This window comes from Pipistrellus hanaki, assembly GCF_964339955.1.
Source record: "Pipistrellus hanaki genome assembly, chromosome: 5".
Lineage (NCBI taxonomy): Eukaryota > Metazoa > Chordata > Mammalia > Chiroptera > Vespertilionidae > Pipistrellus > Pipistrellus hanaki.
The window spans coordinates 83907721-83924001 of NC_140507.1; the positions used below are offsets into that span (position 1 = coordinate 83907721).

A 16281-nucleotide genomic window follows, 5' to 3' on the forward strand; every position below is an offset into this window, starting at 1 on the left:
CTGGTGGGACCCAAGAAGCCAGGTCCCTGCCTCACAATCTTAAATAAACCAGGAGTCCCAGCGGGCAGACAGACAGGGCCAACCACAGGGTCCCCCAGGCAGCCATAAAACAAAAACATACCCTAAGTATGACGAGTTGTCCCCTTACCTCCATCCTCACAGCCACTTGTTCTCTTCTGGGTAGGGACCAACCAACTAAAGGCGCTGGAACTCATTGGGAAGGGCAGGTGGGACAAACAGGTGAGTGGCGCGACAGACTCAGCACAGTGGGACCTCAGACCCACCACGTGTATAAGCATCTCCTAACGGAGCTTCATCACCCACACCGATCACACATGACAGATGCCCCCCCACCCCCCAGGAACCCCAAGTAAGCAACCAGGGTGTGGCTGGGCCAGGAACCAAGCAGGGGAGAAGGCACACGGGAGTGAGGCAGAAACCAAGCTGCTTCCGAGGACTTTTATTGGAGCCTGGCCAGCGTGAATGCGATCAGGAGCCCCCTCCCATGGCCCGGCAGCCTGGCGGGCCGGGACAAGGGAGGCCACCTCCTCCGATCCCTTTATAGACAATGTTATAAAAAAAATAAACTTTACAATAATACATCTCGCTCATCTGTTGGGGTATTATTTCAATAGCTTTGTTTCTTTAAAAAAAAAAAAAAAAAAGGAAAGAAAGAGGGAAACCACACGATATATGTATATGGATGTGTATATACATATATGTAAAGAAGGGAAACGTGTTGGGTACATACAGTTGGCGTATGTCTCAGAAATGAGGAAAGATAAGCTGGAAGCGGGGAGAGAGCTGCAGAGACCAGAGCGTGGGGCAGTGGGCGTCCGCTACGGTCTTCTCTGCCCCTCTCCGCAGCCCCCTCTCCAACGAGAGCCACCCAAAGAATCATTTCTTTTTTTATTTCAAAATTCCCGCCACCAAGAGGAAGTGGCAGCCCCGAGCTGCTGGCAAGTGTTGCTCCCTCCTCCTGAATGGGTGTCCCAGGGGGGCTGAGCCCCCAAGGCCCTGGAGCTGCCCAGCCCGTGCCACAGTGGGGACCTCCGTGCACACCCCTCCCCAGGCCAGAGGCAGACCCGCCCAGCCCAGAGGGAGGGCAAAATAAACTCCACGCTCAAAGCCCCGTGAAGGTGCTACTGGTGCCCAGTTGGACCCAGGGGCCAGCCTCACTGCTCTGCCACCTGACGCCCCTCACCAGCCCTAGCAAGTCCCCAGAGTGGGCCACTTGAGAAGAGCAGTGGCCACTGTCCTGCCTCAGACTGCATCAGGCACGGCCACAGTCCCTTAGCCGCAGGGGTCTCGTCAGGGTCCAGAGAGAAAAACGCCAGCAGAAGGTGTGGGGCATGTCTAGACCCTCGTGCCCTCCTTGGCGCTGGGGTGCCCTTGCCAGGGGCTCTCCAGGAGGCTCTCAGGCTGCCCGCCTACTGTCTGTTTGGTTTAGAAAAACTTCTCCAGAGAAGAAACCTGGGAACAGACAGGTTCAGAGACAAGGTGGGGGAAAATGTTTTGCTGTGTGTGTGTGTGTGTGTGTGTGTGTGTGTGTGTGTGTCCTTTCAGCAGGCGGGTGCTCTCGTCCACGTAGCTTTCGGAAACCTCCAGATGCCGCTCCCAGAGCCTACAAGGCCAGCTTCCACATCAGGAAGGAGAGAGCGGTCAAGGCGGCCGACGGGCTGGCTCGGCAGAGGCCTGAGTTGGGTCTGATCACCTTGTTACTCCCTGGGATGATGTTGGTGGTGAGCTGAGGCCACAGCAGAAGGGGACAGAAGCAAAGAGAACAGGGAAGACAAACAAACCACAAGAGTCAGCAGGGCTGGGAACCGGCAAAGAAAAGGACCAGCTTCCCAGACCACTACCCTCCCCCCCCCCACATCCAGGGGGCTCCCCTTTGTCCACTTGTCCACTCTCTTGGAGGCAGAGCCAGGCTTCCAGAGAGCTGGGCTGAGCCCCAGCTGGGGAAGGCAGTGCCATGATGCCCAGGGCAGCCTGGCTGACACTGCCCAGAGAGGAAGGCCAGGGAGAAGGGGTGAGACAAAGATCTCAAGGGGAAGGAGCTCCCGGGTCCCCAGGACCTTCATGAGGAGAGGAGAGAGATGCACTGTTCTTTCTGTTCCTAAATGTGGCCGAACCCCCCCTCCCCCCTCCATAGAGCACCCTTTTCGTATCTCTAATGCACTCTCCTCCCGCTGTGGAAGCTTGCATGGCCCCTTCTGGGTAAGTTATAGACAGACTATCATACAGTCAGATCCCCTCATGCACTGGGGCTCCTGTGAGGAAGGGGCTGTGTCCTCTCTGTCTCCTCAAGTTCACAGAACCAGCACGCGCAGGTGCTCGGCACACCTGCCTTAAGAGTCAGGAAGGCGTGGCAGGGCCCTGCTCAGAGCAGCCAGTGTCTCTCCCAAGACAGCCAAGCTCTGCACCCGCCCCGTCTGGTGCTCAGCTGGCCCAGCCCGCCATGGATCTGAGGGCCCTGAGTCTGAGGCTCACCTAGAAGCAGCCTCCAGTGGCCAGGCCCCTACACCACCGCACTCTGCCCCACTCACCTCTGTGAAGCACGTGCTCAGCTCTTTGGAGCTATTGGCCTTCAGCCCCTGCTCCTGCGGGAGAGAAGGCACCAGTGAGGACGGGTCACCGCAGCTGAGCTTGTCCTGTTACTCAGACAAGGCCCAGCCATCCGCTGTGGACATCATGAAGCACAGGGCACAGGGCACAGGGCAAAGCTTTGGCTCCCATGCAGCACAAGACCCTGTCCCCTTCTGACATCTCAGCGACTAGATCCCAGCTCCTGCCGGCTCCTGAATAGAGAGTTCTAACTGCGCTCTCAAACGTCCAAAAGCCACTCACAGGTCTCTCCACCACACTCAGCTCCTCCTGAGGCAGGGACCATGCCTTCCTCCCCTCACATTGCACGGTGTCTGGCCTATGACAGCAGCTCAGTAAACGTCTTACCAGGTGCATGCATGAGTGGATAGATGAATGCATGCATGCCACTGAGCAGAATCAGCATCTGAGAGTCCTCATTTGGGTTCATGGGGAAGAGACAGTGATTGATTAGTTATGTCTGCCACTGGTGCATGTCAGGAGGACATATGGCAACAGTGCCAAGGGTTAGCTTTTCCACCTAAATCGATGTATGGCTCCTGGGAGCTCTGTGGTCAATGTGAGGAATGGGAAAGAAAGCTGGTTTGGTGATGGTTCCGGGTTCTGTGCCCCCGGCATGACTGCCTGGATGCAGGACCAGAGGGTGTGCTGACGAACAGTCCTTTGTGATCATCATCCTAACAGTGATCCCAGAGAACCAGCTGGGGGATGCGGTGTTTCTATCCTAACTTCAAATGGCTTGGTTCTCAAGGCACCTGCAGGGACTCTCTGGCCACCAGAAGCAACTGGGAAGCCCAAGAAATTATGCCTAAATCACTGCTCTCGGCCAGAAGTATCAAAATCCCTTGAACATCACAGGCCATCTGCCACCCAGGGCATCTGGTCAGCTCCACAAAGCCCAGCTCTCACACAGAGGTCCGGCCAAGAGCAGAGGCACTGCCAGTGGTGGAGATGTGATGGGGGTGATGATGAGGGTAGTGGGCGGAAACCAGACCCAGGAGGATCCTGCTTAGGACCACAGAACCAGTGACCCAGGTGCCAAGATCCAGCCCCGCCAAGCCACCAACCTGCATCCCTGGGAAAGGGCGAGTACTCTAGGGCCCTTTGCCCCAAGGTCTGGATTCTACTGCCTGGACCCAGGGCAGCTCCGGCCAGGGAAAAGTACTGGCTGGAGCCAGCCAACTCTCCCGTGAACCTGCTTCTGTTTCTGGCACCACCCACAAATCTCAATGCCCTTGGTCACCTCCCTCCAGCATACCCAACCCCCCAATAACTCACAGCTCCTCCCCACAGTTCAACCCCTCCTTTCTTACCTGACTTTGGCCAAGATCTCCAGCAGATCCCTCAGTCTCTCCTTTGCCAACCAATCTCCCCAGCTGTCAACTATCCTCCCAAACCACAGTTCTCATCTTCTCATCACGACACTCACTATTCAAAAGCCTTCATGGCCTCTCCACACTGACCATTCAACCTGCTCACTGGTCTTCATTCCCACCCACCCCCACTCTGCGTTCTCGCACATGTCCACCGCCTGCTGTCCCTCCAGATCCAGAGCAGGCCAGCATTTCTCCACGGAAGGCCAGACAGTAGCGATTTCAGGCTCTGCCGGCCAAGCACTGTGCACTCCACTCTGCCTGTGCACATGGGCACAGGTAAACAAGGGTGCGGTGTTGATCCAATAAAAAAAATTATCCACAAAAGCAGCACCCCCTAACTCAACCTCTCCGTGCTGCCCTAACTCCCTGGCTTGCTCTGCTTGCCCCTCTGCTTGTCTCTCCCTTTCTTCCAGGCTTGCTCTGCTTGCCCCTCTGCTTGTCTCTCCCTTTCTTCCAGGCTTAGCAGTACCTTGACCACAAGGCGCTACTAGGCTGGATCCCACCACACGAGATCAGTCCTCTTGGTGCAGCAATCACTTCCTCCCCCTGAGCTTCGGAACATGCCCATCCCACCCCTATGGGGACCTGGGTACTGGCCCAGGAAGCTTGTCAGCCTCAGTGCCTGGAATACAGTGACATGCAGAAGAATTTATGTTGAATAAATGCATGAATGCAGAGGTGGATGAATAAATGAATGACTGTGAGGGAGAGTTGGGGGAGGGAAGAGGGAATGCATGCAAGTCTCCCAAAGCTTTGAAACAAGCCATATTTATAAATCAGGAATTGTGCCTGATAGACACGTGGCAGGCCTCTCGGCCCCATTCTGATGGCCGAGGGTGTATGCACAAAGTGAGAGACCCACCAGGGAACAGGCAGGAGAGGAGGAGCCCGAGGCAGGTGGCTGCTGGCTGCTGAGCCCATGCAGGTGAGTGGTGAGAGGCTGTGGCAACCCCTCCAAACTCATTTCTAATTTCCCCAGATGCGATGGGCCGTTATCAAGGGTAAGAGCAGGAACTGGCCGGTGGAGACACAAAAAGCAAAGGGGACTGAGTTGCTGGGCCCCTTAGCACAGGAAGGGTGAGCCTCCAGTTGATCTGATGGGCCCTGCAAATTGGCCCAGAGCAACCTGGAAGTGCCCAGGACCCTGGGAAGAAACCAGGGCCAGGAAAGGTGCCAACCCACTGCCAGCCTTCCCCATCCACACTGGTCCAGGCCCATCGTATGACCAAAGGGCCTTCTAACCGTCTTCCTGCATTCTCAACAGAAAGATGTCGCCTTGCACATTCATGACACACAAAGGGCATCAGAGAGAGCGGGAAACATAATAAATAGCCGCCTGTGACCAATAAAACAGTCTGTTTCTACACTGGAAAGCAGGCAGTTCCAATAGAGCAATGAATTGGGGACTCGCATTCTTCCCCTCCCTCTACAGAGCGCCAGTCCATGCCAACCACCGTGTGCTCAGTTATCCAGGCTACACCGAGGGCGAGATGTGGCCAGTCTTCCAGGGATGCTGGCCTGGGAGCGGCGAGCAGAGGCATGCGGAAGGGGACAATATGAGGCAATGCAGGAGCCCTACGTAAATGGAAGGCAGCTTTGCCTGAGCAGCATCAGGGGACCACTCGAGAGGCAACATGCAGGCAGAGAGGGTGGGGGAGAGGGAAGGAGAAGCACTTTGCTCAGAGGGACTGACTAGGCACAGCCAGCATCTTGCTTGCTCAGCCTTCAGGCCTAACCCATGGGACGACCTCGCTGGGCTTCAGAAACCAAGGCCCTTGCATGAGGGTACAAGATGGGCTACCTCCTACAGATTCCCTGCTCTAAGACCTCACCTCTCATTTGGGTCAAACCAAGGGAAAGACAAGCCCCCAGATGGGGAGGCTGCAGAAAATCAGGCTCAGGTGAAAGGAAACCAGGCCATGATCCAGCAAACCTCTAAGGTGAAATGGGGGGAGGGGAGTCATAGACCTAAGGCACTGAGTAGGCTGTGGTGGGGCAGGAGCCATGGCTTTGAACTTCCCACATCCATGGTCAACCACAGCAAGAGCCGCTTGTTGAGACAGCATCCCCATGGGCGAGCCCACCCCCATGGACTAAGGGTGGGAGCGTGGCACATGGAGGCGGATGGTGCCTGGAGGGACACGTGGGCCACCTCCAAGCATGGCCACCTGACAGGTGGCACAGCCCCATGGTGAGCTGCCCGCCACTCTAGCATGAAATTGAGCTGGCGACTGCCTGTGCAGCTGGCCCCGAGCCCCCGCCGGCCACCGCTTAAGTCCGCTCAGAGTAATCAGGAACCGTCCAAGGGTGGCACGGCAGCTTGGCCCAAATCAGGAGCGGGGCCTAATGGAGGGGAGCGGGGCACTGAGCCTGGCACGTGGAGGTCAGCTGTCACCACACAGGACAGCCCGCTGGACAGGGAAGGGTGTGGGCTTCCCACCCAGGATGGCCCCAGCACCGGCCTCTGGGGTGCCGTGGGCACTGGGAACTGAATGCCTCCACTTGGCCCAGTCCCTGCTCACAGCCTCCTCCTGGCACCGTGTTTTTCCCCCAGCTTGATTAAGATTATACATGACCATCAAAAAGTGCATACAGGGTGGGACAAAAGTAGGTTTACAGTTGTTCGTATGAAAAATAATAAATAATTAATAGATAATACAAGAGTAAACTGTCTTATGTACTCACAACTGTAAACCAACTTTTCCCCCACCCTGTAAATGTAAGTTGTACACGTGATGACCTGATACAGGCTGTGAAATATTCACCACAAGCCAATCCATCATATCACACCATTACTATTTTCCTGGTTTTTCTTGTGTGAGAACAAATATGGTCTAAGGTCGATTCTCTAAGCAAACTTCAAGCGCTCTACATAACACCGTCAGTGACAGTCAGTGCACCAGCTCTCCAGAACTCACTCTTCATGAACGGAACTCTGTAGTGAAAGCCCACCTGCTGCTCATCCCACCAGCCCAGCCCATTCAGACGGGTGTCTCCACTGGCGCACAGCCATGTCTGTTTCCCTTGCCTCCCACACCTGTGCTCAAGCTGTGCTCCCAATGCCCCCCACCATGGCTACACTTCACACTCACCCACCTTCTGGGCAATTCCAATCCCAACTCCTGCCTGAAACATCCCCTGTGCCACCCTCTCACCACCTCACTGCTCCCTCCCTCCTCTGCCCCCCCCCCCCCCTGGAATCCTGCATTCGGTCCTACTTTAGACTCTTTGTTCCAGGTATGTGTGTCAATGTCTGAGTGTGAGAGAAAGTGAGAGAGAGAATGAAAGTGTGTGTGTGAGTAGGCATGAGTATATGGGAGAGTGTGTCAGTGAGTGTACATGGGTGTGTGTGTGTGTCAGAGAGAGAGAGAAAGAGAGAGAGAAGGCATGAGTGTATGTGAATACATGTCATTGAGTGTGTGTGGTTGTGTGTGTGTGTATGTGTGTGTGTGTGTGTGTGTGTGTTTTTACTAGAACCAACCTAATATGCAAAGAATCTCCTGTAGCACAAGTATATGATACTAGGTCAGCAGAGAGAGAAGTTAAGTGGGGCGCCCTATGATGTACCTCTACAGTGCCAACTGTGTCCTGTCGTGACCCTGACCACAGACCATATCTAATGGCTGTTAGACTGCTTGACCTTGGACAATGCAATAAAGACCACAAATCCCAGGTTCTTGTCAAACTCATTCACCAGCATCTCTCTAGCATCTCACATAAGTGCACACAGTGAGTACATAATCCATGTTGGATGGATGAACAGACAACAGACAGGCAAAGAAATGATCATCATGGGCCTTGGACTCAGACGTAGGTGAAATATTATGCCACCTCTAACTAGCTGTGATAGCTGGGCAGGTTGCCTGGGCCTTCTGGGTCAGGTCCTGTAAAATAAGAGCCACCTCTCTGTGTGAAAATTCAATGAAGTAGGAAGAGCTACTGGCTCATGCTTGGAAGGAGCAGATGGCTGATACAAGGTACCCATCCCATTTCTCCTGCATCCCCTGCTACCTGGTACAATCCTGTGACAGAGCAGGAGCTGGCTACTTGCAAGGTGAATGCCTCATGAATGAATACATGGGCAATTAGCCCCCACCGATTCCTCCCTATCCTGGGTCCCTGATCCAAAGGGAGGAACCTGTCCACCCTGCTGGCTAACCTCCCACACCCGCCTCTGACAGCATGGTGCTTCCCAGGCCCTCGGCCGCCCTGGCTCCGTTCCCCAGTGGCAAAATCACGTCCTCTCACCTCGACAGATGTGCAGGTGGTGATGACGCTGGTCCCCAGGTTGGTGCTGTCACCGAGATCATCTGGCAAAGAAGGTGTTTTCTCCACCCTAGGGGCCTGGGTGGCTGGAAATGAGGGATTTTTGGGGGACAGATTCACATCTGTGCCGTTGCCAAAGGCCTGGATGGCGTTTCCTGTGGAGGGAGAGAGCAGGTAGATGCAGAGAATCAAGGGCACCTCCGTCAACGTCTGCCCCTCGCCATCTCAGCCACTATGTTCCCTGTCACAGCCCAGGGCTGAGGACATGGTGCAGTTCATCCAGACTCAACTGCGCTGAAGCTCCCCTTCAGATGCGAGGTCCCCATGTGGAGAAGAAAATAGCAAGAGGGAAGCCGAAACCGGTTTGGCTCAGTGGATAGAGCGTCGGTCTGTGGACTAAAAGGTCCCAGGTTCGATTCTGCTCAAGGGCATATACCTTGGTTGTGGGCACATCCCCAGTAGGGAGTGTTCAAGAGGCAGCTGATTGATGCTTCTCTCTCATCAATGTTTCTAACTCTCTATCCCTCTCTCTTCCTCTCTGTAAAAAATCAGTAAAAATATATTTTTCAAAAATAGCAAGAGGGAGATTAAAAAGACAAGAAACCAGAATAGAAAGAAACATAGGTGATGAGAAGTGCAGAGGAAGGGAGGAAGGTGCTGGAAGCGTGGAAAGCCTAGAGGGAGGAGCGGGCCACGCCCAGGGCAGCCAGCACCCTCTTCCCAGTGGCATTCAGTGCTGCAGACACACCCACTTCAGAGCGCCACCATCCCAGCCCCCCAAGCACTGGTTCTCCAGGCTCCTTTGCCATCTCAGGTGCTCCTAGGTCCCCACCGCTGGCATTCCAAGGGCCCCAGACTCGCCTTCATCCCTGAGTAGCCTCACGGACTCCCACACCATTAGTTAGCACTAACTCACTGAGGACTAAATTAATGGAACCTCTTGGACAAAACTGTCCCCAAGACTTAACCCTAAAGAAATTCCCACCTCCACGTCCTCAAGCTCATCATGTGTACATCTGAACTAGGCACCACTCCCTTCCCTGTCCACACTGTTTTCCCGTGTTTCCAATCTGGAAGGTTTCATCTCTCCCTACCCAAACCCCCCCGTTTGCCTCCCTAACCACCCACTTGCTGCCATTTGAGCCCATCTCCTAAAGCTCTCTCCCCTCCATCTCTTCCCTCCATCCTCTATGACCCTGTTTCAGGACCTCAGCCATCACTGTTCTCTCCCTCTGAGTGGACCCTCTGTGGGTCACTGGTCAGAACCACATCCCTACCTCACCCCTCCACACTGGACCAGAGAGTGAACCTCTGAAATGCACATCTGACCTGGAACCAGGTGCTGCCCCTGCAGTGATCCACACCACCACCCCAACTGCGGGAAGCCGTCCATTGTCAAACACTATCATGAAAGTGCAACAAGGAACTCGGAAGGCTGATGAACCTTGAGCTTTAGCAAGGGCTAAAGCTATGCATCAATTGTTCTGTTGAGATAGTGGTGGCTCAAAGCAATTTCCTGACCTAAGAGTCTCAAAGTAAATCTTTACTGATCTTTTTACTGACCTTTGAGACAATCTGTCTGCTACCAGTTTTCTGTGCTCAACTAAGGGCGAAGATGTGTATCTAGAACTGAATAAAAGCTAACAGGCCCAGGGCTTCAGAGAGCTTCTTTACTAGAGGGAAGTTTCCACCTGGCCCCTGCGCCTTCTAAATTCATATTTCCTGTCTAGTGTTTTCATTTATGCGCGGCCCCTTCTTCAGATCCTGAACCCTTGCTGCAAATGGATGAGGCACACCACCAGTGGGGATCCCCTTTGGGAGGGGGACTCCCCTCCTGCCCAGACAACTCCAGGTGACCCCATCCATGCTCTGTAGCAAGGCTCCGTGGTCTGTGGTTCTCACAACTCACTCTGCCCAGGTGGACAGACATGCCCTCCCTGCTGCTTCAGCTGACCAATGGCCCTGTCCCTCAGGGGGTCACCTCTGAGGAACCTCCAGGGGCTCCCTACTGCAGACTGGGCTGGGCATCCCACCCTGGGCTCCAGGAGAGCTCTGTGCAGGCCTTTCCCCAGCATGTTCACCTGGACTGTGACCACACGGACCTCAGTCAAGCTACAAGCTGCCCATGACAGGCACTACAACTTGTTTCTCTGAGTTCCCAGGGCCATACAGAAAGGCAGCATGGACAGATGGACAGAAGGAAGAGTGAGGGAAGGGAGGGGGAGGGACCCTCCAGGGGGTGTGGGTAGCAGAGGTGTCAGTCTGAATAGATGGGGCAGACAGAGCTTGTGGCTCACCTTGCTCTCCAGCCTTTGGATTAGGAGTTTGATAACTTGAAGAAAAAAAAAAAAGTCACGGATTCTTAAAAATTGATCCCAAAGGGAGAAGCGACAAGACAGCCAAGGGCCTCTGCAGGTGACACCCTGGTAGAGCAGCCCCACAGGTCACTGGCTGTCCCGATGGAGGAGGAAGGAGATGGCTCAGACAGCCTCAGAGCCCCTTTGGGATGAGGGTGGGAGGGGTTGCTAGGGAGGGGGCAGTTTGGGGGGGAGCTTCAGGACTTACGAAGGCAGGGGTTCTCGGTGAAGTCTCTGAGGAACTTCTCACACTCCTCCTCCAGGTTCCCACTCCCCCGACAGCTGCACCAGGGGGATACCACGATGCCAGTGGGGCTGGAGTCCACATAGTTGGGCGTCATGTCAAACCCTGGACAGGAAGAAAGGGAAGCAAAGGAGAGGGGAGCGGTGAGACCCCCTTTCTGGACCCCCAAACCTCAGACCCCAAGATAAGAGGCTTGGAAGCCGTCCTCCTTCCCACCTGCCCCCAAACACACATACGTCCCAACTCACAGTTCAAACTCTGAGTGTTACTATTCCAGGGAACCATGAGGTCATCAGGGGGCACAGGGCGTGGGAATGCTCCCCCCCGCCCTGCCCCCACTCCCATCTCCAGAGTGTGGCCCGTGTTTTCTCCTGGCCTCAAGAAGAGTATATTCTGGAATTCATGTGACTGGGCTCTCATATCCTGGGCTTAGGTTCCAGTGCCAACATTTACTAGCAGATGAACCTGTGCACGTTATTCCATTTCCCTAAGCCTTGGTTTCCCCATCTGCAGCATCTCCACTTCCCAGCACCTCCCTAGAAAGTGCTGTTAGGAGAATTAGACAATCAACTGCTCAGCACGGCACCTGGGATATCAGACCCTGCAATCAATGTTCCTTTTTCCTCTTATTTCAAAATCCTTGTAGGTTCCTCGGGCCCTCCTCCCCCATGAAACAGCCATCCTGGCCTCTGGTCTCTGGTCTCCCACCGCAGCTCTATCCGAAACCACCATCAAGAAAGGCAAGCTCAGGTGTCCACCCAATGGCTGGAGCTGGGCCTGGCCCCTGGCCCCTGGGCATCACCGTGAGCCCGGGCAAGGGGTGGCTTACCAATCATGCCCGCATAGGAGCCCAGACACGCCTGGTAATTGTCAGCTGGACAGCTGGTGAGCGTCTGGTAGGAGGCGTGACAATTGGCGTGGAAGTCCGCCAGCCGGGACCTGGTGTTGGGAGAAGATGCATGGAGAGAACAAATTAGCGTGGCTGCCTTCCCTCCCGCCTCCTCTGTGGCACAGGGGTTTCCTCCCAGCTTCCTGGACTGGAGGGAGCCAGGGAGAGGGAGAGGAGGAACATGGGGCCACCAAGGGCTCTCAGCTGAGAGCTCCCAGAGGGGGCTCCTGGAAGCCACACAGTTGAGGTTCATCGACTCCAGACGGATGCTTCAGTCAGAGCAACAGGGAACCAAAAATGCCTGGGACAAGGCAGAAAAGCAGGTGCCATCTCCTGCTTGACCGCACTCCTGGTGACCCGCCAAGTCCCTCTACACATCCCTCTTCCACCTACAAAACGGACACGTGAACCCTGCCCTAGCTACCTTGCAGGAGGCGGCGAGGTCCAAGGAGTTGCCCCAGGGTGCAACAAGAGTGCCCCCAGGGTGAGATACCTGAAGGGCATTGCTCACCCATCTCTTCTTCACCAAACCAGAGCATGGCCTCCTGGCCCCAAGCCACCAGCTTCCAGATCCCACCCAGTAGAATCAGCCTCTTCCCCTGCCATCACCCATTCCTCTCTGTCGGCACCGGTGACTCCGCTTCTGAACTGTGCACACGGCCCTGTGCTCCCTCGGCCCTGAGCCTCCAGGAGGCAGGCGCTGTCTGGCCGGGTCTATCCCCCAGTGTGGAGGGTCCCACAGAACCCAGGGCACCAGAGATTCCTGCTCGTTCCTTCTAGCTCAGTACCCTGACACATCAGCCTGGCAGAACACGCACTTCGTTACAGCAGCCACAGGAAACTCATACAGCACCTTCCAACGCCACGTTGTTAGCTTTGTCCAGGTGTCTCCTCCAGTGGGGGGACATGGTGAGGCCCCAGCACTGAGGAGGCCCGCAGGCGAGCAGCATCGGGCGGACCCCAGCTCTGCAGGGATCACAAGCAGAGCCAGAGGCCCCCATCTCCTTCCCACCCAGAAGGCACCCAAATGCCATCTCTTAGCCAAAACACAGGAGTCTGTCCAATGCCACTGGATCACAGGTAGGGCCTGGTTCCCTACTGCTGCTTCCCCAGTGCCCCCCTGCCACCCTGCCCTATGAAGTCCTTTCTGACCACCTCCACCTCTGAATTACAGCTGCAGACAACATCTGGACTAAGCAAGCAAATATTTAATTGAATAGGCATCTACTGTTGTTGCCCTGTTGGACTCTCCAACTGGAACCCACATTCCCAAGGGACAGACCCTACTGATTTCTTCATCCAAACCCCTTGGGTTGGGTGCGGTGGTAGATATCTACCCATCCTTTCTCCGAACACGTGCTGAGCCCCTGCCACATGACCAAGGGACTGAGGGTGGGAGTAGCACGCCTGTCCCTGCAATGTCAGAAAGGAATTCCCAGCGAATGGGGACAGGGTCCTGTGGGAGCAACTGCCCGCTAACTAAGCAGGTGAGCCTCCCAGACGGCTTCTCAGTGAGGAGGGATAGGCAATCTCACTGCTGCAGAGGAGAGGGCCTGTCACCAGGCCACGCTCTGCCCATCCCTTGCCGATGACACGGCCGGTGCTCAGCGTCCCGTTACCCAATGGGTGAGCCACGCCAGGCCCCCTCCCTCACGGGGCCTGAGAGACGTGGGCACAGAGGAGAGGCATCAATCACCCTTATCTCCCCTCCACCCGGGCGCCTGGTCCCAGCACGGTGCCTGCCATGGGCAAGGACCCAGCGGGAGCAGCTTCCCCTGTGTCTGATAAAAGGAAAAGACACCTGTTACCTGCCACGGTGGATGTGGGTCTCATGCAAACAGTGTGAACAAGGAGATGGCTCCCTCAGCCCTCCCTTGCCTCCAGGCGCCAGGCGCCCCGCTGGACAACAGGTGAGCGATGCCCTCTCACCCCCACATCACTTTCCCCGCCAGGCAGAGGACGCAGGAGGAGGAGGCAGGCCCCCAAAGCCAGGCACCGTGCACTGGGCCCCGGGGTGACCAATACGAAAGGGCTGCCTTGCTCCCCTGAGGCCATGGCCTACTTCCTTCCCCGCAGGCCACAGCTCTATCCAGAGCACGGAGGGGGGGGGGGGGGAGGCTCAAGACCAGCAGACTGCGAGAGGAAGGGGGTGGAGGGGCAGGCAGCTCTGGCAGGCGAGAGTGGCAAATGGGGCCATTTAGGAGGATGTCCCATCCAAGTCTCCAGGAGGCCTTTGATTGCTCAGTTCTTCTCCTCCCCGCAAGATACACTGAAGTCCCCGGCAGCTGGAGCACTCTGAGAGCACATGGTGTCAATTTCCCTCAAGCCATGACACGCCTGACTCCAACCACAACACATAGCAGCCCTGGTAGGTGCAGACACAAGGCAATGGGATCTTTGAACAGTGCACGGCGAGCCAGCTGGGATCTCTGCACCATCGCTGGGCCAGGTGCCACTCTCCCTGCAGGCGCCCTCCGTCACCTGTCTCGTGGACTCTGCCCTCCCTGCCAGGACAGGCCTTCCTGGATCAGCCACACCGCTTCTCAGATGTCTTTCTTTCAGAGCCCCCATGAGAGAGGTGGCATCAAAGAAAGCGGGAGAGAGAGAAAGACAAGCAGACCACGAAGCGAGAAAAGCAGAGTGCCAGCAAGAGAATCAATATGAACCCAAGCCAAGTCCACTCGCCGAGATCAAGCGAAGGCTGCCAAGTGAGCTCGGGGCAGCAGGTGTGTCTTTCCAAAACACAAACCCTCTGTGGGCTTGTTTCCTCAACAACTGTAGCCTATTCAATCACAGGAAATCAGCGGAGAGATGGAGAGGGGCACTTGACCCCCAATTTGATTAAACAATTGTCAGATTGAATACAGGACACCCATCTAATTTGAATTCCAGATAAGCGATAATACACCTTCTTAGGGTAAGTGTGTCCCAGGCCATATTTGGAGCATGCTTACATTAACCGGTATTCCATTGTCTATCTGGAATTCAAATGTAACGAGGTATCCTGTATCTTATTTGTTAGACCCTGCATTCCTGTTTGACGGGCAGATTTGCTCCTGCAAAATCAAGATGTGTGCAGACCGACCCTCACAGCAGAAATCACGCAGATGGGGTGCAGGGGTGCGTGGACTTCCTACAGGTCAGCGATTCTCAAAGTGCAGTCCGAAGACCAAGGCGTCAGCTGGGAATCTGGTAGAAATGCACATTCCCAGGCCCCGCCCCAGACCTAGCAGATCTGACAACCAGAGCAGGGCCCAGCCACCTGTGCTTTGCCCAGCCCCCCAGCCCTCCAGGTGGCCTGGAGGCAAGTGCCGCCAGGGACATGGCCGCTGTACAGGCTCAGAGCTGGTCTCAGCTTTCACTGCCCCCGCTCCAGGCCCAGCCAATGAAGAAAATGAAGCTTCAGGCCAAAGCTCATGGTTACATGGCAAAGAGTACACATGTTCATACACACACACACACACACACACACCTACACACATTCACACACATGCACACACACACACCTATACACACACACCTATACACACACACCTACACATACACACACACACCTACACAGTCTCTCTCTCTCTCTCTCTCACACACACACACACACACACACACCTATATATACACACCTACACAGTCTCTCTCTCTCACACACACCCCTATACACACACACACACACACACACTTACACACACACACACACAGCTACACTTGGACACACCTCTCAGTTCCATGCTTTGGTCTTAGTAAAGAGAACGTACAGGTACCAGTTATCAATGAGACACCCCTTAACCCAGATTGTACCCAAACACACTTTCTCAAATCTGTCTGGCCTCATATACAATTGGGGTGAACTGCTCCCACAGAAGCCCCAAACATCCCAATGCTGGCCAACACGTGGCTGTTTGGCCTGAAGTTGTTGTCAATTTCCCAAAGTTCCAACTTTTCAGGAAACCCGTGTTCTACTGGTTGGAGAAATGGAGAAAGAGGAGAGGGGGCTAATGTTCCCTGAGAACCTACTATGTGCTGGACACACTCTCTCATTTAATTCTGAACAACCCCATAAAGTAGACAGAGTGGATGATGTCACTGTGCAGATAGGGTCGCTCCAAGAGGCAGGACACACATGCATATCCTGCAGCAGCACCACACCCGACCCAGGCACCTCCCCGTGAGGGCAGGTCCTTTCTCCGGCTCTGCTGCCAGGAGCCCCCGCTGCTCACAATGCTTCCAGGGTAGCCGCCAGCACGGCCTCACGCAAACCAACAGGGCACCACAATATTTCGTGGAGGCAAGAAAGGGCTCCCAAGAAGAGCCAATCACTCACCACGGCTTTCCAGACAATTTATGGGAATGCAGAGCAAAGGGCTTTACGAGGCCCACGTGCCTCTGGAGCCGCTGCCTGAGGCCCCGTCAGCGGTGCAGGGCCTCGTTAAATGGGTTCAGTGTCCGTGACACTGAGAAAGGGGAAGGCGGATTCCACCCACGCAGCTGTTTTCTGATATCTCCGGGGCTCACCGTGGACAGCCTGTCCTCCATCCTCTCCTGCCT

At 55.3% G+C, this 16281-nt stretch overlaps 1 protein-coding gene across 1 annotated transcript in view; it reads right to left on the minus strand.

Annotated features, from left to right (window-relative positions):
• Nucleotides 1–652: 652 nt before the first annotated feature.
• GFRA2 (GDNF family receptor alpha 2) overlaps nt 653–16281 on the minus strand; it is a 78566-nt gene continuing 62937 nt past the window's right edge. Inside the window, exons 5-9 of the mRNA XM_084883801.1 lie at nt 11680–11789; nt 10815–10955; nt 8232–8404; nt 2550–2603; nt 653–1747 (exon numbers count right to left, since the gene is read on the minus strand). Of these exons, the coding sequence (XP_084739927.1) occupies nt 1625–1747; nt 2550–2603; nt 8232–8404; nt 10815–10955; nt 11680–11789 (601 nt within the window). The 3' untranslated portion in view covers nt 653–1624. The remainder of the gene's footprint in view (nt 1748–2549; nt 2604–8231; nt 8405–10814; nt 10956–11679; nt 11790–16281) is intronic.